The sequence below is a fragment of the Drosophila nasuta genome, chromosome 3 (genome assembly GCF_023558535.2).
Source record: "Drosophila nasuta strain 15112-1781.00 chromosome 3, ASM2355853v1, whole genome shotgun sequence".
NCBI lineage: Eukaryota > Metazoa > Arthropoda > Insecta > Diptera > Drosophilidae > Drosophila > Drosophila nasuta.
Genome location: NC_083457.1, coordinates 36,139,486 through 36,152,957, shown reverse-complemented (window position 1 = coordinate 36,152,957; position 13,472 = coordinate 36,139,486). Strand labels below are relative to the sequence as shown.

General features: G+C 37.6%; 2 protein-coding genes across 2 annotated transcripts; one reads left to right on the top strand and one right to left on the bottom strand.

The window, feature by feature from the left end:
* Positions 1-5,937: 5,937 nt before the first annotated feature.
* Positions 5,938-7,716, bottom strand: LOC132793684 (general transcription factor IIH subunit 2). Its single transcript, XM_060803718.1, has 3 exons — positions 7,430-7,716; positions 7,022-7,363; positions 5,938-6,972 (listed from the first exon to the last, which is right to left on the bottom strand). The coding sequence occupies exons 1-3, from the start codon at positions 7,492-7,494 to the stop codon at positions 6,054-6,056; spliced, it is 1,326 nt and encodes a 441-aa protein (XP_060659701.1). The 5' UTR covers positions 7,495-7,716; the 3' UTR covers positions 5,938-6,053.
* A 414-nt stretch (positions 7,717-8,130) lies between these two features.
* Positions 8,131-13,415, top strand: LOC132793683 (alpha-protein kinase 1). Its single transcript, XM_060803717.1, has 6 exons — positions 8,131-8,270; positions 9,008-9,088; positions 9,150-9,590; positions 9,650-10,638; positions 11,016-12,312; positions 12,382-13,415. The coding sequence occupies exons 2-6, from the start codon at positions 9,031-9,033 to the stop codon at positions 12,477-12,479; spliced, it is 2,883 nt and encodes a 960-aa protein (XP_060659700.1). The 5' UTR covers positions 8,131-8,270; positions 9,008-9,030; the 3' UTR covers positions 12,480-13,415.
* The last annotated feature ends 57 nt before the right edge of the window (positions 13,416-13,472 follow it).

Below are 13,472 nucleotides of genomic sequence, written 5' to 3'. Positions count from 1 at the left end.
CATGCACAATACTTATGATAGCCACGCTTTAAGGTAAACGGGTTAAGGTTATCACGTGTACGGAAAACCAAGCTTAATTTACCCAGACAAATTGTTGTCTGTAAACTAAAGAGATGCATTAACAAGAGAGTGTGAGTTGAAGCTTACGATTATTTAATACCCTTTAATATTATAGAGTTGTAGAATAAACACTTTTATACAAATGTATAAAAACAAAATTGTAGATTAAACATTATTATACAATTTCGAGAAAATTGTGGCTTACTAAAAATACATATCCTTCAATAGATTGCAAGGATCCAAATATTTTGCATTAAGTAATGAAAAGTTTATTAAGAACTTAAATGATTATCAATTTGGTAAACTTTCAACAAAAATTGACACTAATTTTACTCATATAAATAAAAAGAGACTTCAGTTAGATACTCTAAAGTATTTCCAGAAGCAAGATGCATTTGAAATAAATAAATATCACAGATCTATTGAAATTATTATTCTACTTATGTGCTTTATCTACTCTGGAACCGAGCCAGGTATCAAATAAAGACTGCGTATAAAATACAAGTCGATTATAACCAATTAAGAATCTTTATTCCCACACATATTAAAATTAGCAATTAACCAGCAAACAATTGCAAACAATTGAGCTTGTGCGCAGATTTATTAAATAATTGCATTGTATTTTTGCTAACCAAAATGAAAAAGTTGAATTTATGGCATTAATTGTCAATTTGCTTTGGGGAGGCCACGAGCCATCAGCAATCTGTCTGTCTGTCTGTCTGTCCAATCTGTCCGATCTGTCGGTTTGTCTGTATTGTCCCATCTGTCTACATATCTGTTTGGTCTGGTCTATCCGTTCGGATTACGAATTTCAATATTTTGCCGGAAATTATTTGCCGTATGTTTTGCTGTTTGCTTTGATAAATGAAAAACCATTCTTTGGCTCGCATTTTGTGGTATTTCTTTTGTCAAATGCAAATAATGTTTATTAATAATATGTCATGATGCATGACAAAAACAGCGACAACAACAACAACACTCTTGATTAAATAAACATGAAAAATAAAATGTTAAAAAAAAACTAGTAACAATTGTTAGAGACTTTACATATAATTAAATCAGTTTAATGTCAGACATTACGATGCATGCAAACAGTGTTGGATAGAGTGTTCTAATTGATTGTAAAATATAGTATTTACATTATTATATATATTCATTTATTATTCACCAGAAAGATAACAGTAAATAGATGGATAGCTTGGTTTTTTTCTAATATCTAATTTTATAATGAATGGAGATACAAAAATATTTTTTAATTTGAGTTATGAAAACAATTCCATTCATAAATAAAATCTTGGACACCTCAGCGTCTGCTTATTTCTCTTTGACTGACTGAAGTGATTGTTTTTGGAAACACAAATTTTGTTAATAAAACTTTTGGGTTGCTAATTAAAATTTTATTGGTAGCAACGCCTTTTTTCTGAGCTCACTAATTGAATTATTTAGCAAAATTATATATTTAAAAGCAGTTGAAATTGATTATGGAGGCCCAACCTGAGAATCTCCAGGTGCTAATGGATTTTACATGCAGTAGACTGCTTTTTATAAGCCTCTCAAAAATAAACTATTTAATTTAATAATTAATATTCATTTGTATTTATAATTATACGAAATTTTGAAACACGCGTGCCTTCAAGTTGGTTGTAATTGTATATTTATATATACATTCTTCTTATAATTGGTATTATAATATTATTTTTCATTGTTCGCTGTCAATCATTGATATACGCTATTTAGTTATTGTTCAAATACATATTTGTTTGAATTTACAACCTATTGAAACACATTTAATACTTAAAGAATGTGTTATGTAAAGCTTAAAATAAAACAAGTTGTGTAGATATCATGTTTTTTCCAACAAACAGAAAATAACAGAAGAAAGTTTTATAAATTTTGCTTTACAGTAATTTGGCAACTACTGCACAATATTTGTATTGTATTTATCCTTTCTAGTAAATTTATTAAACAAAGAATCCAATTTTTACTTTTATTATGTACTAGTTTTTTTACAGAAATGCTAATTTTTATAAATAGAAATAATAATTTTAATTCCTAATCAATAAATTTAATGTTTCAAATGCTTTTAACAAAATAATAAACAATAAAATCACCAGAGACATCCATAATTAATTGGAAAGTGTAATGTATGATAGATATTTAAGTATATCTGATCGCTAAAAATAAACAATAAATAAAATATGGATTTGCACATAAAGAGTTTTGTTGATAAAAATTGTATGCTTTTTAGCTTAAATAACATACTCATTATTAAACAAAAGTTGACTCTTTGTCTGTGCCTTGCTAATTAGTTATTATAAATTACAAATTGTTGCCATTTTATTATGCATAGCCAATTTACGAGGAAACTTGCGGAAAATGCAAATAAGTTGAGCATAGAATCAATGGATAGGCTTGAATAACAGAGAGTGGAACTGAGTGTGGGAGAGAGAGGGGAGACAAACATGCCACAAATATTTGGCGTTGCCCTCGAGCAACCTCTGACCTCTCACTCCAGCACTCGTTTGAGCCATCTTGGTGCCTGTTAGCCAACTCGTACATGCCTTAACAAATAACTTAACAAGTGATTAGCCGCAGAAAACTTTACGGCAGCATCAAAGTTGCTTTCGGTTACTTTGCCTCGCGTTGCTGTCTGGCAAATTATACAGCACACTTTTAGGCGTATTTCGAGCATAAATTATTATAAAAGGGAGTACGGTATTTTTGCGGGGAAGTTGAAGTTTTGGGGGAAGAACAGGGTGCTAGCCTTGTGCTAATGAAAATTCTGTCTGCATTCATTTGCCTATGCAATTTTCCTAATGACGAGGCGAAAGCTTAAAGCCCATGAAAATTGTGTGCAATTAGACGAATGCTAATTGTGTCAATTGTGTCCAAGCTGAAAACGTTCTACACATATAGTATAGCATCAAGATACTTAGTATATTGCATCTCGTTGGCTATTATTTGACCAAGCAAGTGTCCAAAGCAATATTTATTATCCAATTCACAGCTTGTTTCAGTGAGAGAAACAGGTGCCTCAGCTCGAAATGCGGAAGTCCCGAGATGAATGCGAGTACTCGGTAAGTCCAGTAATTAGTTGCAATAGAGCTGTCTGACTGTCTGTCTGACTATGTGTCTGTTAAATGCGAATTGCGTCCATTTATTCAGTGACTAAATGTAGATCACTCTGATTTAAAACGAGTCGAGACAATGAACCTTCCCCTTCCTCCTTCCTCTTGTGTGCCATCTCTACGAATCCAAGGTTGCCAATGGAAAGTGTCGGTCTATGGGTTAGTTATAGCTATAGTTCTAATCATAACTGCAAATAAAGAGGGTGGGCAACCGGTTGGAGAGGTTATTGACAGATTATTAGAGGGGTAATACACGTAGAACTAGTTCACATTTATTATACTGCTATTCTGAGATAGCAATCGAAGTTCAAGTTTGCAAATTAAACAGCATTAGATAATTTTATAAAAATTAATAGTATTTAAATGCAATGCTTAAAGAAATTCATTTATTTTTATTGCAATAAATATTTATAAGTTAATATCAACTGTGATTCACATTGTTCATAGAGGCACCAAGACTTGTGAAGTTGATAGTACAAAGGTTCTAAGAAATGTGTCATTACAACCTAGCCCTAAAGGTTAATGATAGAAGAGTTTACTAGACCATTAATACCTAGAAGCAGTAAAGCTTCATATTATTCTTATATTTACATTTTAGTTACACATATTGCCATATAAGCTAGTCGAGTGTCAATGCTATTTTAACGGACAATTACTCGTATACGTATTATTTAAAATTACTTAACTTAAAAAGACTATTAATAACTGGAAGCAATTCTACATTTATTAACATTTTTATTAAAATGTATTAGAAACTGAACTATTATTTGATTTATCTAAAAACGTCCAAAACTTCCAATGGAAGTCAACGTATACGTAATATTTAAAGTGGCTGTAATCTTTTTGTTAGGAAAAGTTTTCGAAATTAAATTCGTAAGTATTTAGTTGAGACTATTAATCACTACCCTTCCGATGGATATATAATATATCTATAAAGAATTACTACTCTGTTATTCTCGTATGTATTTTAAATAGTAAACATTTAACGCCCACTATATAGTACAATAATTGGATTATATTCATCAGCTTTGACTTTCATTCAAAAGTTGATATATGTGACAGTTAATGCGCAGCTAATCATGCTGATATTCACAAATATTTCACTTGTTTAGCTGAATACTATGTATGCATTATTTATGGGTCTCTCGAACTTTTAAAGTATTTTCAGGTGTTTGTCGATATTTGACCACAAAGCTGACTTTAAGAATTTTATCGCAAACTGTAAACATTTTGTAATTCTAAAATACTCAAACATCTTTTGTTGGTGTTGTTTTTTTTTTGTGTTGTTATACGAGTGTGAGTGTGAGTATTTGGTAGAACTGAAGTATGAATGATGTTTGCGGTTCAGCTTGGTTGAAACCAGTTCACAACTCGTTTAAGGCAGTGTCATTGACGTTCAGTTTAAGCCATATACGAATTTTATGGCTTCGAAAAATAACAAAAACAATTCAACATTAATATTATTAAATGACGTTGCGCAAAATAGAATTTAAAGTTCGCCATTGTGTTATAATAATAAATAGATCCGTTCTTGGGCTAGGTTATGGAAATTTCGGCAGCACGGAAACTTTTTTTGGAGAAGTGTAAAATTAATACGTACATATAAATTTCTAAAATATTTCCGATTTCTACTTGGCCATAAAATGCATTACTTATTATAATAAACTCATATATCAAAATAAAAATTCTTATAAATTATTAAGCACTAAGGTAACATAGTTACATTTTGTATTTATTATTAATTTCAATTTTTTTAAAACTTTTGCTCAACCGATCTAGCATATTATCTTAATTCTCACATTTATCTTAAAACTTTGAATCAACACTTTTCTAATCCATTATCTTAATAACTTTTCATATACATACATGTTGAAGAATTAGGAAAATATCAAAGTTAATTTTTTCTTGTACACATTTATTGTAAAACTCTTATCCTCTCACCCTTATTATAATATAGTAAATTTAAATTATTTACCTTGAAATAAAATAAAAAAAATTGTTATATTTATTTTGCAAAACTGTTATACTCTCACTGATTTGTAAGAAAACTTTAATTCAATTGACGATTCACACTTAACTGTTATACAACTGTTATACTTTCGCAATTTTTCAATAATACTTTAATATTATTTAAATCCACTTATTTTCACTTAAAATTCCGTTCGATATACACAATTTTAAACTGTTATACATAAAAACAACTTGTCGCCTGGTGAATTAAACATGTATATTATTTGAAGCAACAGCGTTAAAAATGTTCTTTTATTATTATAATTATAAGCGGAATAAGAACAACACCTGCCAAGTGGAAAATTCGACCCGAGTGCGACGAACGTTGGCGAGACACAGACAAAACAAGATACGCCAAGTTCAGATTCAGATACGAAATACCGAATACAGCAAAAATAAATGGCAAGAATTAACTGTGAATGACTACAGCAAACGCAATAACAATAGACAGAAAACATCTAACTACTACAATAGAAAAAAACAAACAAAAACAATGCGAAAATCATTTAATAATTAATTTGTAGTAGTAACTTTTAGATATTCGAACTGGTCGTAGCTGCAATGCGCTGCAAATAATTGAAAAACGTTAGCAGATTCGATGTAAAACCCTTGACAATCTATTATAGATTGACTTAGATCTTGAACAATTGCAAAACACTGTAATTGGACGCAGAGTTGAAGGCACTAAGTCAATGGCAAATACCCTGTAATTAGACATAAATGTAATACAAATGATCTTACAACGTAAAGATTGCTTATATTTTATTTGGACTTATCAACAACAATTCATATGCATTTTGATATGCAACTCAAGCTTACTTATTGTGTATTGTTTATGGTTAAGATTGGCCCATTTTACATAGAGTACTGCTGACTGCGCTGCTTGGACGAAGAGGGCATCATGGATGGCTGCTGCTGGTGGGCATCTGGGGCGGCTTTGCCACCCTGCTTTTGATAGACCAATCCCGCCACACCAGGAATTGTGTTGCAGCCGACGCAAGCATGCAACGTCTCATGTATGAAGATATCACAGTCGATGCAGAAGAACTGCTGGCAGTAGCCACACTTGAAGACGCTTTTATCCGCCACCGCATTGAGCACCTTAATACAGCTGTAGCATTTGCGTAGACTGCCAAAGTCGGGTGCTTCCGGTGGCACCGATTCAAATGGCAACTCCTCGAAATTGGGCACAGGAAACAGATGATGATAAGAGCGTGCTAAATGTGGTGCCGACACCAATGTGAGGCCGCAACATAAACACTCCACGGGCAGTTCACAGTACTTGCTGTTGCATTGTGGACAATGATGGCCTGTAGTGGACAATTCACTGGGCTCATCGCTGTTTTCTATGTGACACATGCACATGGAGAGTGCGGCATCTTTTCCATCGGACTCGTTTTTACTATGCGGAAAGCCCATGCGAATCAATGAATTATCCTGCGTCTTGGCAGCGGGCGGAGGATCAATTTGCGACAACAGCTGATCACGAAAATGCGAATCGTCGAGCACAGCGCCGAAAGTTCCCATCGTTTGTTGTGTGAGATGCCGACAAATGTGAATTTCCGCCGACAGCGAGATGACCGAACAACGAATGCGTTCCTTTTGCAACTCCTCGATTGTTGAATTAATGTCCACCGGATCACAAGTGGTTAAAGAGCCCATAATGATGACAATCTCTCGCGAGGCATGCGATGGCACCACCTTTAATGTCTTGAGCGCCAAATCCAAACCGTTTTGCAGCGATGGTTCACTGGTCAGCGACACATTGGCCAAGCTGCAAGACTTTGTATTAAAAGACGATTGACTCCAGCGATTCTACTCACCCTTCCAGCGCCTTAAGATGCACACGTGATGTGCCCGTGAGTTCTGTGATCTTCTCGGCACGTTTCGCCTTCAACGCTATAATGCCCAGCTGACTGATGGGATTCTGATCAAAGAACTCCTCTATGAAGATCTCCAGCAGCTTCAGTGTGCACAACAAACGCGTAGGCTTCAAATCGGGCACGCTCATGGACTCCGAACAGTCGAGGACGATAAAGAGATGTCGCATCATGCCCAAGCGATTCTGTTTGGTCTTCTCCGCCTGCCGCTTGCGCTTCGCCTTCTGTATGAGATCGGCAATGGCGCTGTCCAGCATGCCATCGTCATCCTCCTTGATGGCTTCCCTGTGATGCACATCAAATTTCACAAATTTAGAAGTACAACGAGAAACAGCACTTTGTTTTGCTTACCATGTCTTCTCGTAGCCCGTCTCCCAGCGATACTCCTTTTGATCGTCTTTATCGTCATCCGCCATGCTGAGTGCTTTGTTTCGTTTGCAATAAATTTAAAAATTAAACAAAAGCCGTATGCACTCTTAACACAACATTTATTTAGACCGGCAAGCAAACAAGTGTGTACACACCCAAAAAATGTATAGGTCAAAACAATAGAGTTGCCTATCAAACATACTCATTATATTAATGACTCAAATGTATTCTGAAATTTTTCCAAAAATTAAGCAATAAAATTTAATGACTTACAAAAATTATTAGACTTTACTGTGATTGCAAATAAACGGGTAAAATAATAAGTTCGTTTATTGACAAAGGCACAGTGTTGCCATATAGACAGCAGAAACACACCACGCCACGTGATTGGCGTTGAGAGGGCTACAAAACTCGGACGAACGAAAAACGGCACTACACAGTCAATCGAGCATAGACGGCACGTTCGATACATTAAAATTCTCAATTTTGTATGTAATTCCTTAAAAAAGTTTAATTAAGTATATTTAAATATTTGCAAATTTAAAATTAAGTATTATTGTAATTAAATTGCAACCATATTTAGTGCGTTTTCTAAGTGCATATAAACAAAGTAGGGCAGGCAAAAGTCACCAGTGCCGTGCACCGAAAAGAGAACTGGCCACTTCGTTCAGTTGTACAAACTTTTTTGGCATTCAGAGTTGGCGCGCGTGCAATTGTGAACAGCGTTGCGCGAGTAGGAGAATAAAAACAGTTAAATTAAAATAACTTGTTCAAAGAACTAGCAACTATTCAATTTAATAAATTAATTCATTTTTATATGAAGGTGTGTGAAAATCAAGCGAAAAGAATAATGTCAAACTAATGCGGGTGAAAAAGCATACAGAAAACTGCTGAGAAAAAAAGCAAAATTTGCAATTGAAGTTCAAATTGTCTATCCAATAAATAGTAAATTGTTATGAATGAATTATAAAGCATATTAAAGGAAATTAATATAAGCATACCAACATCTGTGCAAATTATTTATTTCATTCACACAATATTCACAGTTGCAAGTGCCGTGCGCGGCCTTTTCTACTGAAATGGCGGCTACCAAGAAGATAAGCAACAAAAAAATAGGAAAAAATTTATTTTCGCTGTTGCTATGTTTAAAAGGCATACATAATTTCTCTTCCAAATAAAAGTTGTATATTCTGTATTTATTGCTATTGCATATTTCGCGCCCGGTTTGCTATGTTTTGTGCGTCTACGCTTTGTGCGGTTCTTCGCTGCATTTTCCAGTCGCGCATTACTCTTTGTGCTCGTCTTTCGTCCTAGGCGCTCTGTAATCTGAACATTACATACGAACAAAATCCACCACATATGGTTGATGGTTGCCAGCCAGAGTTGTGTGTGTTGTTAAAGTTGCCACATCGTTGCATAAACACACCACGGCACTGTACTTTTTTTTTATATTTTGCTCATGATGTGCGTGTGTGTGTTTGTGCGCGTATTTCTTACAGTTTTTTTTTGGTTTTAAATTGAATAGTACAGAAAGTAATTTAAATTGTGTATATTTTGTAGCTGCAGCGTTAATAACGTGTATAATGTTGGCACAGGAGATTGCACCGACAGAAATTGGCAAACACGCAAATATTATTCGAGGTAAGTCAGCAAAAAAAAGCGAAATGAAATTTAACAGATTTTCTTCCCTCTTCTCACGCAGCTGCCCAGGAGGAGTTGGCCAACATGGATGTGCTCGTTTGTGGCCGATGCTTGCGGGCTTTTAACTTTGTGGAAGAGTTCCGAGCGCACAAGGAAGACGATGCCTGCGAAAAAGAGAATTCGAATTTGAAGGATTCACTCGATACGAAGCCCATCATTTGGGCATTCACACTATGGAAGGCCACACAGTTGCACACACGCAAGGGCAGCAACTCGTCCTCCAATTCCTGGGCACTTTATCAACACTGGGTCAAGCTAGAGGAGAGTGTGCGTGAACCGTGGATTGTGGCCGGCAGGACAATACAGTCCTTTGGAAAGATCGGTCATGGCCAGTTGCAGGATATGCCGGTGCGCATCACCAAGACGGTGGTGAATCCCACCAACAATAACAATAACAACAGCACAGCCAACAGCAACACATCCAGTGTGTCACCCACAAGAAGTAAGTGCAATGTGTATATTTTAATTTTGTTACCTATTACTAAATTCGCTTGTTTTTAGAATCTCCTGGCAGCAAGCTGGGCACAATTGCATCCCAGATTAAGGACACAGAGAACGAGCGTCCCAAATCCAAGCCAGGCACGCCCACGCCTACCGGTGGCTCTTCGCCCGTGAAGAATAACAATCGGATTGCCATTCGTGTCGATCCCAAGACCGAACAACGCACTGAGGAAGCAGTGGAGAGCATTGTGGCGAAACGTTATAACCCACGGCGTCGCACACACGAATATCTGGTGAAATGGATCGATCGATCGCACAATGAGAACACCTGGGAGGTAATGGCGAATCTGGAGCGTGTTCCCTACTTTTTGCAAATGTTCGAGAAGCAGTTGGCACGCCAAAAGCTAAAGCGTGAGAAGAGCTTGGACGCTTTGAAACGCATGCAGCAAGAGAAACAGCAACAGGATAAACAGACTACGATAAAAACGGATACAGCACCGCTAAGTCCCCAATCCTCATCGGCGATATCACCAAATTCTTCGGCAGTTGCTGGTTCGCGTCCTTCGCGCACTTCGAAAACCAAAGCGATGGATCAATTCAAGCAGTGGGTAAATGAGAGTGCTGGCGGCGAGGGATCCACTTCGCCCTCGTCGGCCAACGAGGACGAGTCGGCCACGGAGCAGGAATGGTCAACAGCTGCCACAACGACCATGAAGCGTAAATTGAATCATACGGATTCCAGTGCCGAGGGTACTGGCTTGAATGCATCCAATGATTCCATGGAAATGGAAGATCTCGAAGAGGATCTAATACCATCGCATACGGTGAAGCGTTTAAAAAACGGCGGCAGTTCCGTGCAGTTGAATAAGCCCAAAATCCAATCGGCGGTGTCAGCAACAGCGTCGCCACGCGTCAATGGCAACACCTCGTCCTCGTCCAGTGGTCTGGCTAGCGAGCATGAATCCAAGATGGGCGAAATCATCTACACGGACGACAGCACCAGCACCGGGATGTTTCGTAAACCCGAAATGCCCAATACCATTCAAGCAGTGAGTGTTTTTAAAGAGCTTAGCTCTTAGTGTCTTATGTAGAACATAATGTCAAAATGAATGAATGTGTTATTGATTATATCGAAAGAGTTTTCATCTTGATAACTATTACCACCTAGTCAAAGTTCGCAATAATCGCAATATATGTTTTTGAATGGGTAATTGTATTAAACCAATCGAAAATAAATTGGTTCATCGATTAATCATAATTAGTAAATTCGTATTGACAATTTTATATAAGGAAGACTTAGATTACTAGCTATCAGAAGCAAGCAATCCTTCAACTGATTATAGATAGTATTGTCTATATCCAGATCTTATGTAAACCCTTTATAAATGTATATCTAAAATTGATTTGCTTCTTAATTTTATTGCAGAAGCGTCAAAAAACCGAGTGTCCTGTGAGATATTTAACGCGCACAGAGATCAACGCCAGCACCAGAGGAATCTTTCGGGTAGAGAATGCAGAAGGTGGCAGCCCAGTATCTTCTGCAGTTAAGAGCGTTCCTGCTGCAGCCTCCGCCTCAACTGTTGCGCCAGCTGCCAAGCGCATGGCTGTGGCACGAGCATCTGGAACGAGTTCTCCTCTGACTGTTGGCCAGCGCCCGCATGTGTTGCGCACCTTTGGCCAGGGCGGCGGCAATCAGCTTCAACGCCGGCCGGCGGGAACCAGCAGCACACCGAATCCACTGCGACAACAGGTTGGAACGCCAGCACGAGGCGGTGGACGGATGGTTGTAGCACGAGCCAATACGCCACAGCAACAACAGCAGCGGCAAGTGGCAGGCGCCGGTGGCAAAGTTGTGACGCCCGAACAAAAGATACTGCAGCTATCGAAGTCGGGAGATCTCAAAGTGACGCGGAAGGTGATGACCCGAGAGGATCAATTGGCACAGCGTGCAGCTCAAGTTCGACAACAGCGACAGCAACAAGCTCAGGCCTTGCAGCAACAGCAGCAGCAACAACAACAGCAGCAGGTGCAAATCCAGAAGGTGCAGCAGCTGACACCGCTGCGACAACGCACTGCGAATGCGCCACCAGCCACCAAGCAAATCGAGATGGAAATCGAACAGGAAGATCTGCAACAGCATCAGGCACAGCTGTGTCCCATAACGGGAAAACTGATTGGCCAAGAGGAGACGCAGCTGCAGATGGAGCAAGAGCAACAGCAGGAACAGCAGCGCGAACAATTCGAGGCTGCCGCACAAGCGCTGCTGGGTGGCGGCGATCAGCAGGTGCTCACCAATGAGGATGGCTCAGCGTTGTTGGTGCGAGGCGAAGATGGCACCGTCTACCAGGTGGCCGGCAAGAATGCCGAAGGTCAGACAATCCTGGTGACCCAGGGTCCCGATGGTGAGCAGCAATTCGCCTATGTGGCCGCTGCGGAGGGTGAGGATCAGGATGTGCTCACGCTGGACAATGCTGTGGCCGAGGCAGTGGCAGCAGTGGGTCAGCAAGGCGAAGCCACTGCCGACGGTGAGCACATATTGGTCAGCATGACTGAAGAAGAGTTGGCGCAACATCAAGCGGCTGTGCTGCAACAACAGCAACAGGAGGCGACAACAGCGGGCAGCACTCCGCATACGGCGCAAATTCACATCACAACGTCAGACAGCGACGGGACTGAGGCCCAAATACCCGCCGAAGTGGTCCAAGCGGATTTACCATCACCGGGTAAGTTTAAATAGAAAATCTTCAATTCAATATTGAAACATTTATTTAACAAACATCTTCGTTATGCAGGTGGCACGCGTCGCGTTGTTTTGTTGCTGCAGGATGGCACATTTATGATGACTGAAATGCAGGAGGATCAGTTCAAGACGCTAAATATCCCGACGTAAATAAAGAAACATTATAAATATATGGTAACAACTCCTAGGCATATGTATATGTAACTTGTAAGGCATTATAATAACTAGAATGAAAGCACGGGCCGCCAAAAATTATGGAAGCCTCTTAGACTTGAAGCGCATTAGGCATTAACCAACCTCCTTCATCATCACCATCATCTTCCTCATCCCGTAGCAGCAGCTCCCATTATGCCAATATCATATCGCACTTCAAAATGCTCGTAAAGATTCATTCTTTTTTAAATATATATCAAATCAATATTTATTTCTCCACTCGATGCAATTGCTGTTTCTTCAACGCAATTAAATGTTATTCCAAAAAATAAAGAAAAAATAAAAATAAATCCAAATAAACTATAGAAAACACATAATGCAATAAGTGAAAGTAGCAAAAGAAAATCATGTTCGATTGTAGTTCTGTTATCAATATAATAATAAAAACTATGCAACATTTTTAGATTGTATAGTTTATTTTTTAATTTTTTATATCAATTTGCTGGACATTATGAGCACAATCCACAAATCCTCTAGCGATTCATAAAATCTATATCTTGACCCCCAATAAAGTAGCAAACGATGAGAGTAAAGCAAACTTAACTACAAATATATCTTGTACTTGTACTAAATAAAAACAAAATGCAAACTATTCTAATTTAATTAATTAAAATAAACAACGTTGTGTTATTCAACAAAAACACAAAAAAATTTCAATAACAAAAAGTAAAAAATAGACACAAATACACACATACCTAGACAGACAGACAAACACACACACACACGTAAACATATATATTGCATAAATATAGCATATAGAACATGTAATTGTAATATTATAATTATTATTATGAACTGTACATTATTTAAGTATTTTTAAAATCTATTTAGCAGCAGCAACAACATCAATAATAAACTACATGCTGTTTAATATTTTTAAATTTGAGCAAAAAATAATAAAAGCAGAACAAAACATGCCACACAAACTTA